This window comes from Takifugu rubripes, chromosome 10 (assembly GCF_901000725.2).
Source record: "Takifugu rubripes chromosome 10, fTakRub1.2, whole genome shotgun sequence".
Classification (NCBI taxonomy): Eukaryota; Metazoa; Chordata; class Actinopteri; order Tetraodontiformes; family Tetraodontidae; genus Takifugu; species Takifugu rubripes.
In genome coordinates, this window is record NC_042294.1 from 2,775,964 (window position 1) to 2,798,082 (window position 22,119).

The following is a 22,119-nucleotide window of genomic DNA, read 5'->3' on the forward strand; positions in this document are numbered from 1 at the left end:
GGCTTGCAACCTCCATAGCTGCTGTACATACACCACTGTACTTTTCTGTGTCAACAAGGCACCAAAAGTTTGGTGCAGCCTGAGAGGCTTTGAGCTGCAGCTCATTTCACAATGTTCCAATTTCAATTTGCATCTGTGCAGCATCCAGGCTGAAGGTTGCACTGAACTGCTGAGCAATGCATGATATGTCCACGTTCATGAAAGGGTTAGAAATGAATGACACACATGGCTCAAGCTGATCCAGGTCACAAAACCTGTTCTCAAACTCTTGCCCAAGTCTTTTTATGAGCTGAGAGCACTTTTCTGCGCTTTAGTCCAAAGCCTCACATGCAGAAGCGTTGTCTCTCAGCACCATCTGCACAGAGGGGAAGTGCAGCACCTTCTGTCTGTAAATGCACAGAGAAAATGTTCATCGTGGCTTTAGATGCATTTACAGCACTGATCCTCTCAGCAACAGTCTCACCTTTGCCTTGCAGCTCCCAGTTCAAACTGTTCCGTTTCCCAGTAAAACGTTAAAAATGCAAGGTCCAGTGTCCAGTCAGTGTCCTCCAGCAGTGCGGCGTCTTCCCCTCTGGACTGCATGAACTCTTTTTCACTCAAAAGTGACAAAAAAGGAAGCAAAATCCGTCCCCTGCTGAGCCATCGGATTTCTGTGTGTAGGAGCAGGTCACCATATTCAGTTGGCAGCTCCTCCAACAGAACCTTGAATGTTCTGAGCTGTGGCCTACAGACAGCAGGAGCCCCGTCTGTAGCGGGCCGCTCACAGCGGGAGCCCCGTCTGTAGCGGGCCGCTTATAGCGGGAGCCCCGTCTGTAGCGGGCCGCTCACAGCGGGAGCCCCGTCTGTAGCGGGCCGCTCACAGCGGGAGCCCCGTCTGTAGCGGGCCGCTCACAGCGGGAGCCCCGTCTGTAGTGGGCCGCTCATAGCAGGAGCCCCGTCTGTCGTCACTGATACCAGCTTTTCCAGCGGCACTTTTTTCTCCAGCAAAAACTCCTTCACCGCGTTATATGTGTCAACTCCCCTCGTTATATGTGTCAACTCCCCTCGTTATATGTGTCAACTCCCCTCGTTATATGTGTCAACTCCCCTCGTTATATGTGTCAACTCCCCTCGTAGTTGTCTTTAGGGGCAGTAGTGTGAGAAGTTCTTCTCTTGTGGAGAAAGAAACTTTTGTGTTGAAAATGATCTGTCTTCTTTCTTTTTTCTGCCATCTTTTTATGGGTCAGTCATCTCCTCGTTTTGGCTGCGCCCGCTCGGCTGTTTGGTCGTAGCGATCTGCGTAGACGCTACGTTTTGGTCATGCGCATCATACTGACCTTTGAACTATACTAGGTCGTAGTTCATTTATATTAAACATTTTTTTTAATATATTGTTTTTTCCAGTTTGTAAGTGTGATTTAAACAAGAATCGCAAAAAAAATAAATTAGATGCAGCTCATTGGTCAGTGGTGCTATTTGAGCTATTTTTAGAACAGGCCGGTGGGCGACTCAGGTGGTTCTGACGGGCGACCGGGTGCCCGCGGGCAACGTGTTGGTGACCCCTGGTCTAGTGAAGCAAACTGAACCAACTGAAAACCTAACAAATATTTTACAATATGATCAGATAAATAAAGCAATAGTTTCTTATGGCTCTGTCAGTCATTTTTAATTTTCAAGAGGCACAAAAGACAAATTTGCTTTCTATAAAAATCCCCATAACATGAACAGTAAATGAATGAAGCGGTATTATTCAAGGCACCATCAGTATATTTTCTCATTTAGCAAAAGTGGGCTAAATTTACTTCAAAGAAAAAAATTATAACAGCAATTTTCTATCATTCACTCAACTGAAATATTTTTAGAACATAATTGGATTGAAATACAATAACATAAAGTGCAAAAATCTATGAAGCAAAAACAACACTTTCTTCAAGGAAAAGGCACATGTGCAGTGAAAAATATTGAACTTTTAAACTTGAGCTGAGTAATAATTGTAAATGTGTTATTGCAGCTTAATGTTCACTTGTTTGAGGCTGATACTTGGTGGTGTCTCATCTTTTGGACGAGTTCATCAATGTTGGGGGTCCGGCTCTGAGCTGAGGAACTCCTCACAATTGAGTGAAGGTGTTCAGCAGGAAGTCCACTTCTGTGTGATGTTGTGTTCAGCTTCATCAAAGAAAGCAGTTGTTCCCGCAGGTCTGTGCTGCCAAACACAGGCAACGTTGGAGCAGCCTGGATGTGTGTCGGGGAGGAAACGGGCAAACTCCGCAGCACCCACTGCCCCATGTGTTGCCTTCAGGGCATCACTGCATTGGAGCTCAATCACCTCCATTTGGAGCTTTGGTGCTGAGCTTTCCACCTCAACCTCAAACGGACGGCTGAGCAGTTCAAACCTGCTTTTTGGTGCTTTTAAGTCAGTGACTCGGCGTGGGAAGTCAGCGGCGAGAACACTCATTTAATCAGCAAACTGTGCGCTCGGGAACACACTGGTAGAGAGCTTCTCTTTCAGGGTCTGGCAGCTGGGAAAGTGGCTCAAGTTTCCTTTGTGCATCTGTGCCTCCCACAGAGTCCGTTTGGTTCTAAAGGCCTTCACTGTGCTGTACATATCAGAGGGGACACCACCCCGACCCTGCAGCTGCAGCTTCATTGCATTCAGATGACTCGGAATGTCACACAGAAAAGCCGTTTCACACAAGAACCTTTGGTCTGGGAGTTGAGTCGTGTCTTTCCCTTTGCTGTCCAAGAACATCCGATCTCCTCAGGAAGCTGGAAACATCTTTGCAGCACCTTTCCCTGGCTTAGCCATCGCACCTCAGTGTGATGGGGCAAATCACCATGCTGCGTTTGCCACTGGCTCAGAAACACCTTGAACTGGTGCTGAATTAAACCTTTGGCTCTGATAAAGTTCACTGCGTGTGTGATGGTGAACATTCCATGTTCCATGTTCAGGGCTTCAGCACACAACGATTCCAGGTGTATGATGCAATGATGAGCTGTCAGTTCAGCCGTAACGTTTTCCTCCTGCATCTTCTCCCGTATCTTGGCCACCAGTCCACTCCTGTGTCCACACATGGCAGCTGCTCCGTCTGTTGTCCAACCCACCAGTTTTTCCCGAGGCAGCTCCATCTCATTTCCACATCTTGACACCTCTTCATACAAATCCTGTCCTGTGGTTGTGCCGTGCACAGGACGCAACGCCAGAAACTCCTCTGTCACGTTGAGGCTGGAGTCCCCTCTAATGTCGCTGCTCTCATCCACAGCCAGGGAAGATGCCATGAAATCTTTCCCCTTTTTCTCCAGCTGCTCTTTTAGATTGAGGGACAACAATGGTGTTTCTGCTCAGGCTCCCGTTTCAAAAGAGTTGCCTTTTGTCTGGGCAAACTTGCTCACAAACTTTAAGCATGCAGTGTTTGATGGAATCCCCCTCTGGAAATGGCCGGGCTGATTGAGCGATCTCTTCTGCCAGAATCAAACTGGCCTTGACAGCAGCCTCGCTTTGAGATTTGGCTTTTCTGAACAGAGCCTGTCCAGATTTGAGGCCTGGTTTTAATTCCTCAACCTTCTGTAGCTTTTGTTCCATGTCCATATTCTTGTCTTTGTCCGCGTGTTTAGTTTCATGATGCCGTCTCAGATGATATTCTTTCATTACCGCCACCCTTTCTCCACACAGAAGACACCCAGGTTTCCCAGCTGCCTCCGTGAACATGTACTCCCACTCCCACCTTGTTTGAACCCCCGGTTCTCAGTGTCCACCTTCCGTTTTGCCATTTTATGGGTATCTGAAAGTTCACTTTTGCTGTTATGCTAATGACTACTGATAAATAATGAAATGAAGCCACCTCCCGCTCAGACTGTCACCGTTGCATTGTGGGAAATGTAGTATTGGCCTGTGTAAAACATCTGCAGCCTGCGGGCCGGTTCTAATAATAAATCAATATCATCCCGGGGGCCATAGAAAACCCTCGACCTTGACTCTGACATATGAGCTTTAAATGATTTCTTTCGACTCCATTTATTTGGCTGTTTGGATATCATCTTTGCTAGTGTGTGTGCACGCGTACGCTCTATGGAACTGGCATAAAGGATGTTAAAATTAGTCTAAATTAGTCTAAATTAAATAAAAATTCATCCATTCATCATTCAGAACAGGCGGTGTTTGATTAGAAACTCTTTCTGAACTCTGGTGCTCTGAAACATCTCCGCTTCCATTTTCAGCTGTTTTTATTCTCAATAACATCAAATCATCCATCCATCCAAATCGTGGTCCTGTTGGACCACCAAAGGACAAACACTTTCCATTTAGCACGGACAAAAAAACCCAAATCCTGTTTAGCAATGAAGCTGTGGGGAGAGTTTGAGGAGCGTTTTTGAGGAACACGCTGCCATATTGGGTCCAAGCTGCTGGGGTTTTTGTTGTTTCCAGGTGAATCGGTGGGCAGCGGCGTTACCGCCTGTCTCTGCCCCCCCCCCCTCTCTCCCCGTGGTCGTGGTCACGCCGGGCATCTTTACTGGTCCCGTTTTAAACAGGTTCTGTTGGGAACAGGTGCTCTCCAGAACTGTATTTCAGGCTGCTGTGCTGAAGGGCTGTTTTCAGTAGCAATAGAGCCAGAGTGTGCCTGCTTCATATGAACCCCCCCAGGCCGTGCTTTCCTCCTGGCTGAGCCATAATCAGCTCTGGATGGACTGGTTCACGCTTGGACTGAGTCAAGATTTGATAGCTTGACTGATTCTTACAGTTTTTGATCAAACCCCCATCTGCTGATTCCAGGAGATCTTTAAAGGATCTCAGAGCTTCAGATTTATGAAGCCTGCTCAGCCCCCGGCAGCGCTGATGAAACCATTTCATTCAAACGTGTGTATAAACACTTAATACAGGCGTGTGCGTGGATGTAGACTTTTTAGTACTTTGGGTTCATATACTTTTTAGTATTTTGCAGATTCGTGTCTGTATATAAACCAGATCCTCCTGTAATAAAGAACTAAAGGCTGACTGTTGTCACGTGACCTGTCTCCGTCTGTGTCCGATGATGGAACCTGCCTGGAACATCTGGTCCACAGAAAAAGCAAAACAGCTCACAGAACTGGTCCAGTTTAGGCCCAAAAATGACAATAAATAATTTAAATGTGTGACACAGTTTCAGTCGTCATCAGAATTCATCAAAAATATTTAAACCAACAAACTACACACAGAACCGCAAAGTTTAGAGCTTAAAGGGAGCGACAGGTGAAGATTTAAAGCTCAACGCACCTGAAGAAGTTCCAAAAAGGAGAAATATGATGTGATGCTTTACCGCTACCCGGTGGCCACGCGTGGAACTGCAGACAATAGTTAAACGCGCTCCGACACATTCTGACCTCTCAGAATCAGAATCAGAAGCAGGTTTATTGCCATTGTTCATGTAATACACAGTATTACACAAACTAGGAATTTGTCATGGTGTGCCGCTGCGACATTCAACATAAAGAAGACCACACTAGAATAAGATAAATAAAATAAAACTTATATACAGTATATACATAAATAGTGAGTGGTAAGAAATAGTGCAGGTCCATGCAGGAGTAATGTATTGTTCGTGAGTCCGACTGGCTGCTGTACATGGTGCTTAAGTGATAAGTCACTTGGTGTTCAGCAGCCTGATGGCAGAGGGGAAGAAGCTGTTTGTGTAGCGGGAGGTTCTGGTCCGAATAGACCGTAGTCTCCTGCCTGAGGGGAGGGGGGGAAAACAGTCCGTGACCAGGGTGGGAAGGGTCGGCCGTGATCCAACCTGCACACCTCCGGGTCCTGGAGATATACAGGTCCTGGATGGATGGGAGCCTGCAGCCCATCACCTTCTCGGCAGCGCGCACGACGCGCTGCAGCCTCAGTCTGTCCCTGGCGGTGGCACCAGCATAGCACACGGTGATGGAGGAGGTGAGGATGGAGGAGGTGAGGATGGACTCGATGATGGCCGTATAAAACTGCGCCAACATCCTGGGAGGCAGTTTGAGCTTCCTCAGCTTCCGTAGGAAGAACATCCTTTGCTGGGCCTTCTTGATGAGGGAGCTGATGGTTGGCTCCCACTTAAGGTCCCGGGTGATGGTGGTGCCCAGGAAGCGGAAGGAGTCCACGATGGTGATGGGGGAGTCTATGAGGGCAAGGGGGGGCAAAGGGGCTGTGACTTTCCTGAAGTCCACAATCATCTCCACTGTCTTCTGAGCGTTCAGCTGCAGGTTGTTGTGTCCGCACCAGGACACCAGTCAAGCCACCTCCCTCCTGTAGGCAGTCTCATCGCCATTGGAGATGAGCCCGATGAGGGTGGTGTCATCCGCAAACTTGATCAGCTTGACAGACTGGTGGCTTGAGGTGCAGCAGTTTGTATACAGGGAGAAGAGCAGGGGGGAAAGTACACAGCCCTGGGGTGATCCAGTGCTGATGGAGACAGAGTCCGAGACAGTCTTCCCCAGCCGCACATACTGCCTCCGATCCGTCAGGAAGTGAGTGAGCCACCTGCAGAGGGAGGCAGGCACACTAAGCTGGGACAGCTTGTCCTGCAGCAGAGCGGGGCGGATGGTGTTGAATGCAGAGCTGAAGTCCACGAACAGGATCCTCGCGTAGGTTCCCGGGGAGTCCAGATGCTGCAGGATGGAGTGAAGGGCCAGGTTGACCGCATCGTCCACAGATCTGTTGGCTCTGTAGGCGAACTGCAGTGGATCCAGGAGGGGGGTGGTGATGGACTTGAGGTGTGGCAGGATCAGGCGCTCTAAGGACTTCATGACTACAGAGGTGAGCGCCACAGGTCTGTAGTCGTTAAGCCCAGTGATCCGTGGCTTCTTGGGGACAGGGACGATGGTTGAGGTTTTGAGGCAGGCTGGCACCTGGCACGACTCCAGGGAGGAGTTGAAGATGTCTGTGAAGACAGGAGTCAGCTCCTCTGCGCAGTGCCTCAGGGTGGAGGGAGACACGCCGTCCGGGCCAGGGGCGAGGAGGGGGGGGGGACTGGTGGTAAGTGATGGGGGGGGGCTGGTGGTGAGTGGAGGGGGGGAGGAGGGGAACTGGTGGTAAGTGATGGGGGGGACTGATGGTGAATGGAGGGGGGGGAGGAGGGGGGAACTGGTGGTAAGTGATGGGGGGGACTGATGGTGAGTGGAGGGGGGGAGGAGGAGGGGACTGCCTTTGATGGAGTGAGGTCCATGGGGGCAGTGGCCCTGGGGGGGGGAGGTGTTGGGCATAGTGGAGGGACAGGCTCTGCCAAAGGGCTTTGTCGTCCTGACCCTTTGAAGCCTGAGGCCTGTAGTCGGTGATCTGCCTCAGGCCTCCACACAGAAGCAGAGTCGTTAGCAGTAAACTGCTGCTGAAGTTTCTCCGAATACACAGATTTAGCTCTCCTCAGTTCCTTGCTAAACCGGTATTTGGCCTCTCTGTAGCAGTCTCTGTCTCCACTTTTCAGCGCTGCTTCCTTTCCTTTCCTGATCTGTCTGAGTCTCGGTGTGAACCAGGGCTTGTCATTGGAGTAACTCACCCTAGTGCGCGTTGGTAGAATGCGCTCCTCACAAAAGTGGATATATGAGGTCCCAGTGTCCGTGTACTCATCCAGGTCATGTGTGGCCCCTTTAAACATGTCCCAGTCAGTTGTATCCAAGCACGTGCGCAGCTCCTCCACAGCCTCACTGGTCCATCTCTTCGTGGTGCTCACGGCTGGCTTTATTATCCTGGACTCCAGGGCTGCAGAAATATGCTGCTTTTACAAGTTTTTCAAAATCTGTGAAGCATCATGAATTGTATTTATTTAACCAGGTTGAATAATGGTGGAGAATGGTGTCCGAAAAGCGTCTTTATTTTAAAGTGAACAAGAACAGTTCGGTCCGCGTTCTCAGAGAGGCGGAGAGACCTCGACTGAGTCCACAACAAGTCCGCTAGGAAAACTCTCCAAAATAGTCAAGCCACAGAAGTCAGGGTTTGGCGATGAGGACGAAAACACTCCGCCGCTGGCAGACGGGAGTTCTGTCCTTAAATCTAACGGGAGATTGAAGAGAGACCGCAGGTGCGTGTGTCTGCGGGGCCAGCTGTGGCTGATGAGCGGCTCCTCCACGCCCCCTGCAGGTAGACACCAGCAACAACGGTCCCAGAAACTGGGAACCCAACAAACCAGTTTTTCAAAGTATTCCTTTCAGACTAAGCAGGAAGACTGAAGACCGACAAGGTGAGTGTAAACGAAGAGCATTATTGAAAAGAATTGACAGTTGTGTTTGGAGATAAAATCAAGATTTGAATCAACTAGACGTTATATTTAGTTTTAGCACAAAACATCATTATACATTATAAATTAATAGGTCTTATTTAACTTTCTTATAGTCTGGCTTTAGTTATAGTTGAATAGTCTTTCTAAGTGAAGTTTAGTTTATGTTTCTGCTCTTTGCTACTGATCCTAAAAGAACTTTAAACCCTCCCAGAATGCTTTAATGGTAGTAATATATACGCCATAAAGCTGTTGATTAGGTTTTAAAAGTGAAAGTATTCTGTTCAGACGAAGCAGGAAGAGTGACATTTTGGGTCAAAAGCTCTGAGAGTTATTACAGTTGTTCAACAGTCCAGGTTACAGCTGGATATTTTGGTATTACCTGTCAAACAACATCTAATCGTGTGCAAGTTAACATCTCTCAGCCGGACCAATTTAAGACAATGAAGTTTAAAAAATAAATAACTAAATAAATCCACACAGGATCACAGGACACCAACAGGATTTTTGGTTCATGTTGCACGTTTTCTCACAGTGGTATATTGTTCTATGTTGTGGAACCACTGTGAAAGAAATGCAGGAGTGGGTGTTATTTCTGGCCACCAGTTGGGTTTTGGGATCAAAGTGGGGGCGTTTCCTGTATCCGGTTCTCCTCATGGATACATGACTACAACATGTTGCTGCAAGTGCAGAGACGTTTGCTCTGGAAAGAACTTTAGAGCACATTCAGCGCTGCAGGATGAGGGGCTGGAAAAGGCGCCAGTTCTTTTCTCACTGCAGGGAACAGTTAAAAAAAGCAGCTTAAACTCTGAAAACATGAAAATTATACAGAGACATCATTGATTTATTAATTCAGTTGTTATCCAGAAGTATTAGAAATGTTCCTGTTTGATAAAAATGCAGTGAATTGGGATTATTTAACTACAACCTCTACAGATTATTTACCTTCATCACAGTCTCATCACTATTTCTGATGTTTCCTCAGGATGGACGAGGACAGAGCAGAGTCCACAGTGCCCAGCTGGGTGTCCCTGAAGAGTGACCGGTCCAAACATGGAATGATAGACTTCAGAAGTTCAGACAAAATGTAAGAAAACTAAAGTGTGATGACGTGTTTGTGTGACACCCTTTAAAGTTCGGTATCGGACCTCAAATCTCACCTTTAAAGTAAGGTTTTCTGAATCACATAACTCTGCCTTAGAACATTTCACAACCATACAAAACATCATTTTGTAGGTATTAGCCTCTACTATCGTAAAAAATGAAATTCATCAGGTCCTTAAAATGAAACGGTGCACCAACATGTCAGGCGTTCGCTCCCATTAACTCCCATGTTAATTTTAGTGTGGTAAATCTTTTAAAACTGAAAATTGCTTCTGTTTTTAACTGGTCATTTCTCCTACATGGGTTAACATCATCTCACAAAAATTCCTAGGCATATATTTTAAAGTTTCCCAACAATATCCATCATTGCAGAGTGCTCCAGCTCTCCATTTAGATACGGATGTCCCCCGCCTCCCCCGGGACATGGTCAAAGCTCTCCCGGAGGTGTGAGTTGAAGCTCCTTCTGACAGGAGATTCCGCCAGGCGTTCCCAGCAGACCCTCACAATACGTTTGGGTCTGCCGGGTCTATCCGGCATCCTTCCCCACTATCGGAGCCAACTCACCACCAGGTGGTGATCAGTTGACAGCTCCGCCCCCCTCTTCACCCGAGTGTCCAGAACATGCGGCCGCAAATCCGATGACGCGACCACAAAGTCGATCATCGATCTGCGGCCTAAGGCGTCCTGGTGCCAAGTGCACATGTGGACGCCTTTATGCCTGAACAAGATGTTTGTTATGGACAATCTGAGACAAGCACAGAAGTCCAATACCCTCCTGGGCTACCACCTTATCGTGGTGGAGGGGTTTGCCTGTCCCAATGATCCTAGGAGCTCCGTTGTCTGGGGCTATATGCCCCTGGTAGGGCCACCCATAGCAAACAGGTCCTAGGTGAGGGACCAGACAAAGCGTAGCCCAGGACCCCCTAATGAAGAAAAACAACATTGGTGCCAAGTTTCCCTTGCCCGTATGCGGGTCACCGGGGCCCCCTCCTGGAGCCAGGCCTGGGGCCGGGACACGTTGGTAAGCGCCTGGTGGCCGGACCTCTGCCCATGGAGTCCGGCTGGGCACAGCCCGAAGAGGCAACATGGGACCCCCTTCCCGTGGGCTCACCACCTGCAGGAGGGGCCAGGGGGGGTCGGGTGCATTGTGTGTTGGGTAGCGGCCGAAGGCAGGGACCTTGGCGGTCTGATCCCCGGCTGCATAAACTGGCTTTAGGGACATGGAATGTCACCTCTCTGGTGGGAAAGGAGCCTGAGCTGGTGCGCGAGGTTGAGAAGTTCCGACTAGATATAGTCGGCCTCACCTCGACGCACAGCAAGGGCTCTGGAACCAGTCTTCTCGAGAGGGGTTGGATTCTCTACCACCCTGGAGTTGCCGATGGTGAGAGGCGACGGGCAGGGGTGGCAATTCTGGTTGCTCCCTGGCTCAGTGCCTGTATATTGGAGTTTACCCCGGTGGATGAGAGGGTAGCCTCCCTTCGCCTTCGGGTGGGGGGACGGATCCTATGACCCAAACAGCAGTTCAGCGTATCCACCCTTTTTGGAGTCCTGAGAGGGAGTGCTGGAGAGTGCTCCTTCTGGGGGCTCCCTCGTCCTCCTGGGTGACTTCAATGCTCACGTCGGCAGCGACAGTGAGACCTGGAGAGGTGTGATTGGGAAGAACGGCCCCCCTGATCTGAAATGTTCCTGTTTGATAAAAATGCAGTGAATTGGGATTATTTAACTACAACCTCTACAGATTATTTACCTTCATCACAGCCTCATTATATTTCTGATGTTTCCTCAGGATGGACGAGGACAGAGCAGAGTCCACAGTGCCCAGCTGGGTGTCCCTGAAGAGTGACCGGTCCAAAGATGATACAATAAACTTCAGAAATTCAGACAAAATGTAAGAAAACTAAAGCGTGATGATGTGTTTGTGTGCCAGCTGTTAGTCACATTAACAGCAGCAGGTTGTGAGTTTATTATTGGAGATGTTTAACAGTTAAACCTCAGACAGTCATATAGTTACATACTTAATGAGAATATTGTTGATTAGAAACAAGAATCATGTTTAAACTGAAAGATGAATTCAGACATAAATGCTGGAACAATATTGAGTCTTGATCAGGTTCTTTCATCCTATAAATCAAAGGACAAATAGAGATGTGTTTCACAGTGAGAGGGGGGAGCACATCCTATCAAACTGGGACCAGTCAGCTCCACCAGGAGAGTCCTCTTGTTCACAATCTGGAAGCAGATCTGGAGATGCTGAAATGAAGCCCAAACAAAGTAAAATTGTTCAATATAAAATTGAACTTGTGATGTCATGAATTTGTAGTTGTGTTGATGATTTATTATAGATGGAAATCATTGGTTTGCTTATTTTCAGGAAGTGATCTGCAGGAGGTGATAGAAGGTCATAAGATCAGTCTGAAGAGAAGATGTGAACATGTGACTGAAGGAACTCATGAAGCAGGAAGTGGAACCCTGCTGAACAAGATCTACACTGAGCTCTACATCACTGAGGGACAAAGTGAGGAGGTGGACACACAACATGAGGTGAGACAGCTTGAGATAACCTCCCAGAAGAACATCCAGGACACTCCAATCAAGTGCCAGGACATCTTCAAAGTCTTATCTGAGCAACAGAGACACATCAGAGTGGTTCTGACCAACGGTGTCGCCGGCGTTGGAAAAACCTTCTCAGTGCAGAAGTTCAGTCTGGACTGGGCAGAAGGTTTGGAGAACCAAGACATCAGTCTGGTGCTTCCGCTCTCATGCAGGGAGCTGAACTTGATCAGAGATGAGCAGCACAGTCTTCTCTCACTGCTTCATGTTTTCCATCCAACATTACAGAAGATCAGAGCAGAAGATCTGACTGTCTGGAAACTTCTGTTCATCTTTGACGGCCTGGATGAAAGCAGATTTACACTGCATTTCAACAAGCATCAGGTCATCTCTGATGTCACACAAGTATCGTCAGTTGACGTGCTCCTGGTGAACCTCATCCAGGGGAACCTGCTTCCCTCAGCTCTCATCTGGATCACCTCCAGACCTGCAGCAGCCTATCAGATTCCTCCCTCGTGTGTTGACAGGATCACAGAAGTACGAGGCTTCACTGACTCCCAGAAAGAGGAGTACTTCAGGAGGAGGTTCACTGATGAAGATCTGTCCAAGAGAATCATCTCACACATCAAGGCCTCCAGGAGCCTCCACATCATGTGTCTGATCCCAGTTTTCTGCTGGATCACTGCTATAGTTCTGGAGGACATGATGACCAGAGACCAGAGAGGAGAGCTGCCCAAAACCCTGACTGACCTCTACTCACACTTCCTAAGGGTTCAGATAAAGAGGAAGAAGCAGAAGTATGGAGGAAAGCAGAGACCAGAGAAACTGACTAAGGCTGATAAAAAACTCCTTCTGAAGTTGGGGTGGCTGGCATTTGAACATCTGGAGAAAGGAAACATCATGTTCTACTCAGAAGACCTGGAGCAATGTGGACTGGACGTCTCTGAGGTGTCGGTGTACTCAGGAGTTTGTACAGAGATCTTCAAAAGAGAGAGTGTGATCTTCCAGAAATCAGTCTACTGCTTTGTTCATCTGAGCATTCAGGAGTTTCTGGCTGCCGTCTACATGTTCCACCGTTACACCATCAATAAAAGGATTATGGAGTCTTTCCTAAAATATTCGAAACAACACCCCTTTTTCCGGTTTGTTGGGTTGTTAAATAACGATCCAGTCAAATCTCTTGATGACTTCCTCTGGAGAGCACTAATGAAATCTCTCAAAAGTAAAAATGGCCACCTAGACTTGTTTGTTCGCTTCCTTCATGGTCTCTCTCTGGAGTCCAATCAGAGGATCTTGGGTGGACTGTTGGATCAGATGGACAGCCACCCAGAAACCATCCAGAAGGTCTTCAACAACCTGAAGGAGGTGAACAGTGATAACATCTCCCCAGACAGAAGCATCAACATCTTCCACTGTCTGATGGAGATGAAGGATCAGTCAGTCCATCAGGAGATCCAAGAGTTCCTGAAGTCAGAGAAGAAATCAGAGAGGAGACTGTCAGAGATCCACTGTTCAGCTCTGGCCTACCTGCTGCAGATGTCAGAGGAGGTTCTGGATGAGCTGAACCTTCTGCAGTACAACACCTCAGAGGAGGGACGACGTCGCCTGATTCCAGCTGTGAGGAACTGCAGGAAGGCCGTGTAAGTAAAGATTTTTGGGGCCGGACATCGGCGTTTAAATCAAGCGAGTGGATCATGTCAGGTAGCAATACCCCCTCCAGTGGTCATTCCTTCAATTCTTTATTTCCATTGCAGCGTCCATAAATTTAAAAAAACAACAATTCATTCAGAAATGTTCAACACTGGCTGGATATAAGTTCAAAGGTCAATCCAGACAAACCAACATAAGGCAGGAATAATAGGAGCCACAAGTTAACTTACGATAATAAAATTACTGTCATGTAATTAAATAACTTTTGTTTGTTTGTATACATCGTATTCAAACAACAGAAAAACACATTTTAACTAATGACACGTGACTATTTTGCTTCATTTGTTCAACGTAAAAACAGCCGGCCTCGTTGGTTTAAATGGGTGTTTTAGGTCTTTGTGGCGGTTCCGTTTGGAGCCTTTATGTGACCCACAAAGTTGTTTGACCCTTTCCACACCCGTTAGGTGGCAACTTCATCACTAGCAAAAAAAGGTGCGGTGAAAATGACTGGAAGGAAAACAGGCAGGTATAACAGAAGCTGAGGGCAATCGATGCAACCAGGGACACTGATGTCATCGATCGGATCGCTCAATTAAGACTTGACGCACGATCCTACAAATTGGATGAAATGCAAAATATCCAAAGAGCCGATAGACAGATAAAAAGATGCACATTTCTTTAAACCATTTGCTACAATCATTTTAAATATTGAGTAATTATGAGCTGTTCTAAAATAAGACAAATGTTAAGAATAATTCAGTTGCATTTCAGATCTGATGGTCGTTCAAACTGTTGCTCTACGGTGTTGAATTTAGCTTTTCCAGGAAATGAGCTACATTTGTGTTGAGGTAGATTCTCAGATAAGTTGATTAGAAATCCCAAAGTTTGACTCACTATTTTTGTTTCATACACAACAGACTGTCTGGTAGTTTTCTTTCAAAGAGTCATTGGGAAGTTGTGGCCTCAGCAATGACGTCAAACCCTTCTCATCTACGGGAGCTGAGCTTAAGCGAGAACCAAAGCCTGACAGATGCCGGAGTAAAGTTACTGTCTTCTGCAATGATGCATCCAAACTGCAGACTGGAGACGCTCAGGTCAGGAGGCCTCTGTTGGTCTTTTCTAAATTTCTTTACATTTTCTGCTTTTCTCTTCATTTTCATATTTAGAAATGTGTTTTTATTTGCCCCATTTATTGCTTTTCCAGGCTGAGTGACTGCAGTTTATCAGAGATCAGCTGTGACTCTCTGGCCTCGGCGCTGAGGTCCAATCCCTCCCATCTGAGGGTTCTGGAGCTGAGTGGGAACCAGCTGAAGGATCCAGCAGTGAAGCAGCTCTGTGGTTTTCTCCAGGATCCTCTCTGTAAGCTGGAGACTCTCAGGTCAGTCAGAGATGATCCAGTACTTTCCCAGGTGTAACTAGTTAGACAATAAATGTTTACATGTTTGATCTTTGTTATAAACGTAGTGTTACAGTTCTCAGAAAAAAGACCACACAGGATAGATTTGCAGTATTAAATTGGTTGTGGAAATCTGTCCCATGTGAGGATGGTCATCAATGACTAGAAAGGAAGTATCAGTTGTAGATTTGTCTTGTTTTATTTTAGGCTGGCCACAAAACAGCCCAAACATTCAGACAACTCAGACAACAAAAATGGTTCTTCCTGTCTTTTAAGGATCAGAAGGAAAACTAGAAACCCCAAAAAGAAAGCTGCTGCAGTGTGCCATGCCCCTTCTCTACTGAGAAAACCCATCCCAAAAAAGAGAAAAGCCCAAGTGTGAAGTGAGCACCCTGTTAAACCTTGGTACCGAAAGCCTGCAGTCATTCTCATCTTAGGTGGCTTCATTCCAGCCAGAAGCCCAAACCTGCCTCCCTCTTAAAGGGGCAGCAGGTCAGTCCAACCACAGAAACCTTCATGAAGATCTGAAGCTTTCAGCATCCACAATTGTTGCACCTCACTTCGTTTGGAGTCCAAATCAGAAGTCAACAAGTTGATTCTACACCGATTCTACACAATGCAACCATTTTAAAAATGTTTCCATCCATAAGTTTTCACACATTTTTATATAAATCTGTTTCTTCATCGCCTCCTTCTTTTGTAATGGTCATTAAAGAAAATGACCTTATTTGAGTTTTTCTCCTCACAAATATGACTTTCTATGAACGATGCAATAAATGCAGCTTGCAATCTAAGACAATATGGAAGTATGTGTATATAATAGTAGTGGAAGTAGTTCATAAAATAATACATTTTCTCTTCTATTCGAATCTCTCTGTTATTAAAGTCAACAACATCTAAGACATCAACCAAAAATCCTAATTTTATACAATATAATATAAAACAGTAGAGAAGACTCTTTCTGCAGAGACACTGGTGGCTGGAATGCAGAAGTATCACCTGCTCAACTTGGAAGGTGGAGCATAAACCACCAGCTGAGAAGGTCCTCAGCGAGAGGAAGTGGTGGAGAACCATGAAACTTGCTAAGCTCCACCTCAGCTCCAGAGACGGGCTGAGCTGTAGCTGTGGCACCAGGTATCGCCCAGAAGAGCCTCCAACAAACAAGCTCTTCTCTTGGGAGGAGAGGGCTTTGAATCTCAGCTCAGTGTGCTTGTCTCTAGTAGGTGGCAGCTGCACCTTTTCCTGAGGTCCTTGTTGATGCCCTGAGGGGAATTGATGCTCCTGCAATGTTTTCTGGCAGCATTGAGCTTGCAGTGGGGCAATCAAACACACTGTGGGGTGGCTCTCTTTCCTTCTCTCATCTGGAGAACAAGTGACACCAGCTGCCAATCATTGTTGGAGAAATGTGCAGTCAGGGGAACTATCCGTCCAGACTATAGCCACCCTTCCAGCATCCAGCAGTGTCTAAAACCTTTTATTTGGTTTCACCAGAGAGTGTAGGGATTGCAGGGTCACTGCAGCATCGCCCACAAGCTATCAGGAGTGGGTCGCTTTGTCCCAACTCCTGACAAGACCTGAGTGCTCTTGAGAAATGTGGCTTCACAAACTTGGAAGGTATTTTGACCTACACACACTTTACATACGGTGTAGATCTTGTCCAACCGACCTGAAAGAACCCAAAATACGAACATACGGCAGATAAGCCGGTGCAGGACGAGAGGTTTGTTGCTTGTAAGCTGTGTTTTGCTCTGGTACATGTTGATTTTTATTTGTCTTCTCTCAAAATAATTGTTATTTTAGACTAAGGGAGTGCAGTTTATCAGAGACCAGCTGTGATTCTGTGGCCTCAGCTCTGAAGTCCAACCTCTCCCATCTGAGGGTTCTGGACCTGAGCTTCAACACGTTGCAGGATTCAGGAGTGAAGCGGCTCTGTTCTGGACTAGAGAGTCCAAACTGTAAACTGGAGAGGCTCAGGTCAGTCTTCATTTTTCTACCTATATACCAGCTGCTAAGATGGTGAAGTGAGGCTGTTCTCAATACTGCTGTGATGCACGACATTAAAAAAATTCCTTGTAATATCGTGAATTCAGGTACGACCCAACTAAGAACTAACGTAGGTTTAGTACTGACGCAGATAACATGCAGACCTGCACCGTATAACCTTATCCTGCATTTTTCAGATTAAACTACTGCAGTTTATCAGAGATCAGCTGTGGCTCTCTGGCCTTGGCGCTGAGGTCCAATCCCTCCCATCTCAGAGAACTGGACCTGAGTGGGAACAAGCTGAAGGATTCAGGAGTGAAGCTGCTCTGTTCTGGACTGGAGAGTCCAAACTGTAAACTGGAGACGCTCAGGTCAGTCTTCATTTTTCTACCTACAGTGGTGGTCAAAAGTTTACATACACTTGTAAAGAACATAATGTCATGGCTGTCTTGAGTTCCCAGTTATTTCTACAACTCTGATTTTTCTCTGATATAGTGATTGGAACAGATCCTTCTTTGTCACAAAAAACAATCATGAAGTTTGATTCTTTTATGACTTTATTATGGGTAAACTGAAAATGTGACCAAATCAGCTGGGTCAAAAATATACATACAGCAATGCTAATATTTGGTTACATGTCCCTTGGACATTTCTACTTCAATTAGGCACTTTTGGTAGCCATCCACAAGCTTCTGGCAAGTTTCTGGTTGAATCTTTGACCACTCCTCTTGACAGAATTCGTGCAGTTAAGTTAAATTTGTTGGCTTTCTGACATGGACTTGTTTCTTCAGCATTGTCCACATGTTCTCAATGGGGTTTAAGTCAGGACTTTGGGAAGGCCATTCTAAAACCTTAATTCTAGCCTGATTTAGCCATTCCATTACCACTTATGATGTGTGTTTGGGGTCATTGTCCTGTTGCAACACCCAACTGCGCCCAAGACCCAACCTTCGGGCTGATGACTTTAGGTTTTCTTGAATAATTTGAAGGTAATCCTCCTTCTTCATTGTCCCATTGACTCTGTAAATCATGCATAATACTACCACCACCGTGCTTGATGGTAGGCATGGTGTGCTTGGGGTTAAAGGCCTCACCTTTTCTCCTCCAAACATATTGCTGGGCATTGTGGCGAAACAGCTCAACTTTTGTTTCATCTGACCACAGAACTTTCCTCCAGAAGGTCTTATCTTTGTCCATGTGATCAGCAGCAAACTTTAGTCGAGCCTTAAGGTGCCGCTTTTGGAGCAAGGGCTTCCTTCTTGCACGGCAGCCTCTCAGTCCATGGCGATGCAAAACACGCTTGACTGTGGACACTGACACCTGTGTTCCAGCAGCTTCTAATTCTTGGCAGATCTGATTTTTGGTGCTCCTGGGTTGACTCTTCACCCTCCTGACCAGTTTTCTCTCAGCAGCAGGTGACATCTTGCATTTTCTTCCTGATCGTGGCAGTGACAAAACAGCGCCATGCACTTTATACTTACAAACAATTGTTTGCACTGTTGCTCTTGGAACCTGCAGCTGCTTTTAAATGGCTCCAAGTGACTTTCCTGGTTAAAGTCTCCAAAATTGCTCATTCATGTTGCTGTATGTATATTTTTGACCCAGCAGATTTGGTCACACTTTCAGTTTACCCATAATAAAATCATAAAATAACTAAACTTCCTGAATGTTTTTTGTGACAAAGAAGGATCTGTTCCAATCACTATATCAGAGAAAAATCAGAGTTGTAGAAATAACTGGAAACTCAAGACAGCCATGACATTATGTTCTTTACAAGTGTATGTAAACTTTTGACCACCACTGTATATACCAGCTGCTAAGATGGTGAAGTGAGGCTGTTCTCAATACTGCTGTGATGCACGACATTAAAAACATTCCTTGTAATATCGTGAATTCAGGTACGACCCAACTAAGAACTAACGTAGGTTTAGTACTGACGCAGATAACATGCAGACCCACACCGTATAACCTTATCCTGCATTTTTCAGATTGATTAAGGGCAGTTTATCAGAGATCAGCTGTGGCTCTCTGGCCTCGGCGCTGAGGTCCAATCCCTCCCATCTCAGAGAACTGGACCTGAGTCAGAACCAGCTGCAGGATTCAGGAGTGAAGCTGCTCTGTGGTTTTCTCCACTTTCCAAACTGCCGACTGGAAACTCTGAGGTAAACACCATTCTCAAAAATGTTCATTATTCCATCCGAGGGTCCTCACACTTTCTGAGTGTGTGTGTTGTGCCCAGTTCCTTCAGGAGGGAGGGCCACACGGTGACCACTTATTCATGATAAATTGATTTAAGGACAATGAAAAAGCCGACAGATGGTAACCAAAATTAGACAAAACTAGGTGAGGGTGCCTGGTAGACACCAGCCAACGAGGAGGTAGATGGTGAGGGAGACAGGAAGTCATCTAAGACAGGTTGGCTGTTTCTGAAACCACCCCCTATACCACATGTGTCAAACTGATCATATCAAATGTGCATTAGAGCTGGCCCGCGGTGTATACTGTACCGCTAATACTACAAATCCCACAGTGCTTTGCTCGTATATTGGTGCGCAGTCGAAACCGGCAAGCGCTCCTTTTTTCTGTTGACAGTCATTGACAACCATGCTCCAGACACATCGGACAAATTAATTTTACCTCCACAAAAATGGCCGAACGAAAGATGAACAGGAGCTTTTAAAACAGGTGGGAGGCAGATTATCTGTTCAAAAATATAAAGGACAGACCTGTTTGTCTTGTGTGCGGAGCTAACGTGGCTGTAACGAAAGAATATAACAAGAAGACACTATGAAACAAAATATTATGAAAAGTACAAGGACCTGGACGTAAAGCAGAAGCTGCAGAAGGTGGAGGAGATGAAAAGAAGTCTGGTTTGCCGGCAGTCTATGTTCCTGAAAGCAAAATCAAAAAGTGAAGCTGCTGTAAAGGCTAGTTTTATTGTGGCAGCAGAGATAGCAAAATCAGCCCGGCCCTGTAATGAGGGAGAGTTTGTCAAAAAGTGCATGGTCAAAGTTTGCGACATCGTGTGGCCAGATAAAAAGCATTTATAAATGTGAGCCTGAGCAGAAACACCGTGGCTGAGCGCGTGTGTGAGCTTTCCACTTATCTACATGAACAACTAATAAAAAAGGGAAAAGATTTTATTGCATACTCCCCTGCTGTGGATGAGAGCAGCCACATGTCTGATACTGCCCAGCTGTCAATCTTCATCCGTGGAGTAGACTCGAGCCTGTGCATCACAGAGGAACTTTTAGGATTAAAATCAATACATGGCACCACCACAGGAAAAGATATCTTTGAAGAGGTATCCAAATGTATAACTGAAATGAGCCTGCCTTGGGATAAACTTGTGGGACTGACGACAGATGGTGCACCCGCGGTGTGCGGTCAAAAGAGTGGATTGGTCAGCAGGATTCAGGAGAAGATGCGGGAGGAAGCTGCAGGTGAACTTAGTTTATCACTGTATCACACATCAGGAAGCGCTCTGTGGCAAAGCTCTGCAAATGGAACATGTTATGAGCTCTATGAAACGAGTCGTCAACTTCATAAGAGCCAAAGGTTTGAATCACCGGCAGTTCAAGTCTTTTCTGGAGGAGTTGGATTTGGAATACAGAGATGTGCCCTATCACACAGAGGTGAGATGGCCAAGCAGAGGAAAAGTACTGAACAGATGTTTTGAGCTACGTGAGGAAATCTGTCAGTTTATGGAAAACAAAGGGAAGGACACAACAGAGCTGAGAGATAAAACATTTCTGTGTGAGCTTGCATTTCTGTCTGACATTGTGAGCCATCTCGATGTGCTTAACCTGCAGCTTCAGGGACGGGGCCACATCATCACAGACATGTACGCAGCAGTGAGGGCCTTTAAAACTAAGTTGTGTCTGTGGAAGACTCAGATGCTGCAAGGAAACTTGGGTCATTTTCCGTGCTGCCAAACCATGGCAGAGCAAATCTCTCCTGCCGTGCTGCCTAGCGCACAGTTTGCTGAAAAAATCAACGCGTTCAGCGCCGAGTTTTCCCGGCGATTTGCCGACTTTGAGGCTCAGAAAGGGAGATTTGAACTGCTCAGTAACCCGTTTGCGATCGACATGAAAAGCGCACCAACCAGCCTCCAAATGGAGCTAATTGAACTCCAATGTAATGACATGCTCAAATCAAAATATGACTGTTGGTGCTGCGCGGTTTCCATGTTTCCTCCCAGACACAATGCCTCAATTACGCACCCAAGCTGCTCAGATGCTCTCAATGTTCGGCAGCACATATCTATGTGAACAACTGTTCTCTATGATGAAGGTGAACAAAACACCTGACAGAAGTCGACTCACTGATGAACACCTTCACTCCGTCCTGAGGCTTTCCTCAGCTCAGAGCCTGACCCCAGACATTGATGAACTTGCATCTAAGAAAAGATGCCAGGTATCTGGCTTAGACCGATGTGCAGAGTAAACCAGAGTGTAGCAAACTGAGCTTGAATATATCTGTTTCTTATGCACTTTTTCTACTGCAAGGCATGGTCTGTTAATAGTTGAAATGTTGGATTGTTATTGAATGACATTATTTTTGGTTCTTTTGTTGTTGGCTTTGAAAAAGATTTACTTTAAAAAGGAACTTGAAAGGATATGGGGAGAGATATACTTTATTTATTTATTTATTTCAATAAGAAATGAATACCACTGATGTGTCTTTTATTTAAAATTTAATTTCTCATGTGTTTGTAATATCAAGCGTTGGTTGTTCCAGATTCTGTGTTTAAGCAAAACTAAAGTTTGTTTCCATATGAAAAGGTTAAACATTACATATCTGTTGCAGTTAATTTTTCAATAAATATTGAGTTTGGCCCGTGACTTTACTTCACTTCTTAATTTTGGCGCACTGTGAATTTGAGTTTGACACCCCTGCCCTATAGTGCACTCAATAGTGTGGATGCCATTTTGAAATAGAGTCCGAACTGTTAGTGAGCATCGCTGTACCCTATGTAGTGCACTCAATGTATCCCACAATGCACTGCGAAAAGTACAAGCGAGCACCCTAACTCGGAAAATGTATCCCATCAGCCTTTACGTGATACATTTTTTAACGTAATTTCTACTGTGCGGTTTGATATATGAAATTTTTGGAAATAAGATTTTTTTTTCAGTAGGGGACCAATATGATCATCTTAAAATATTACAACATAAATGTGTAAAAACAAATCAATCAATCTCCACTGATCCCCCCCCTCACTTAAAATTGTTCTTCAGA

General features: G+C 46.0%; 1 protein-coding gene, 1 long non-coding RNA gene and 1 pseudogene across 2 annotated transcripts; 2 read left to right on the forward strand and 1 right to left on the reverse strand.

Annotated features, from left to right (window-relative positions):
* Positions 1-1,998: 1,998 nt before the first annotated feature.
* Positions 1,999-3,747, reverse strand: LOC115251235 (general transcription factor II-I repeat domain-containing protein 2-like; annotated as a pseudogene).
* A 4,381-nt stretch (positions 3,748-8,128) lies between these two features.
* Positions 8,129-11,504, forward strand: LOC115251257 (uncharacterized). The gene is made up of 3 exons (XR_003889826.1): positions 8,129-8,159; positions 11,086-11,187; positions 11,458-11,504. It is a non-coding gene; the product is annotated as an uncharacterized lncRNA (long non-coding RNA).
* Positions 11,505-19,381: 7,877 nt separating this feature from the next.
* On the forward strand, positions 19,382-21,715 carry LOC115251245 (general transcription factor II-I repeat domain-containing protein 2-like). Its single transcript, XM_029842823.1, has one exon. The coding sequence runs from the start codon at positions 20,244-20,246 to the stop codon at positions 21,147-21,149; it is 906 nt and encodes a 301-aa protein (XP_029698683.1). The 5' UTR covers positions 19,382-20,243; the 3' UTR covers positions 21,150-21,715.
* The last annotated feature ends 404 nt before the right edge of the window (positions 21,716-22,119 follow it).

Excerpts from the sequence above, each read along its gene's own strand:
- LOC115251245 (XM_029842823.1), top strand. The coding sequence starts at position 20,244 with ATGGTGCACCCGCGGTGTGCGGTCAAAAGAGTGGATTGGTCAGCAGGA.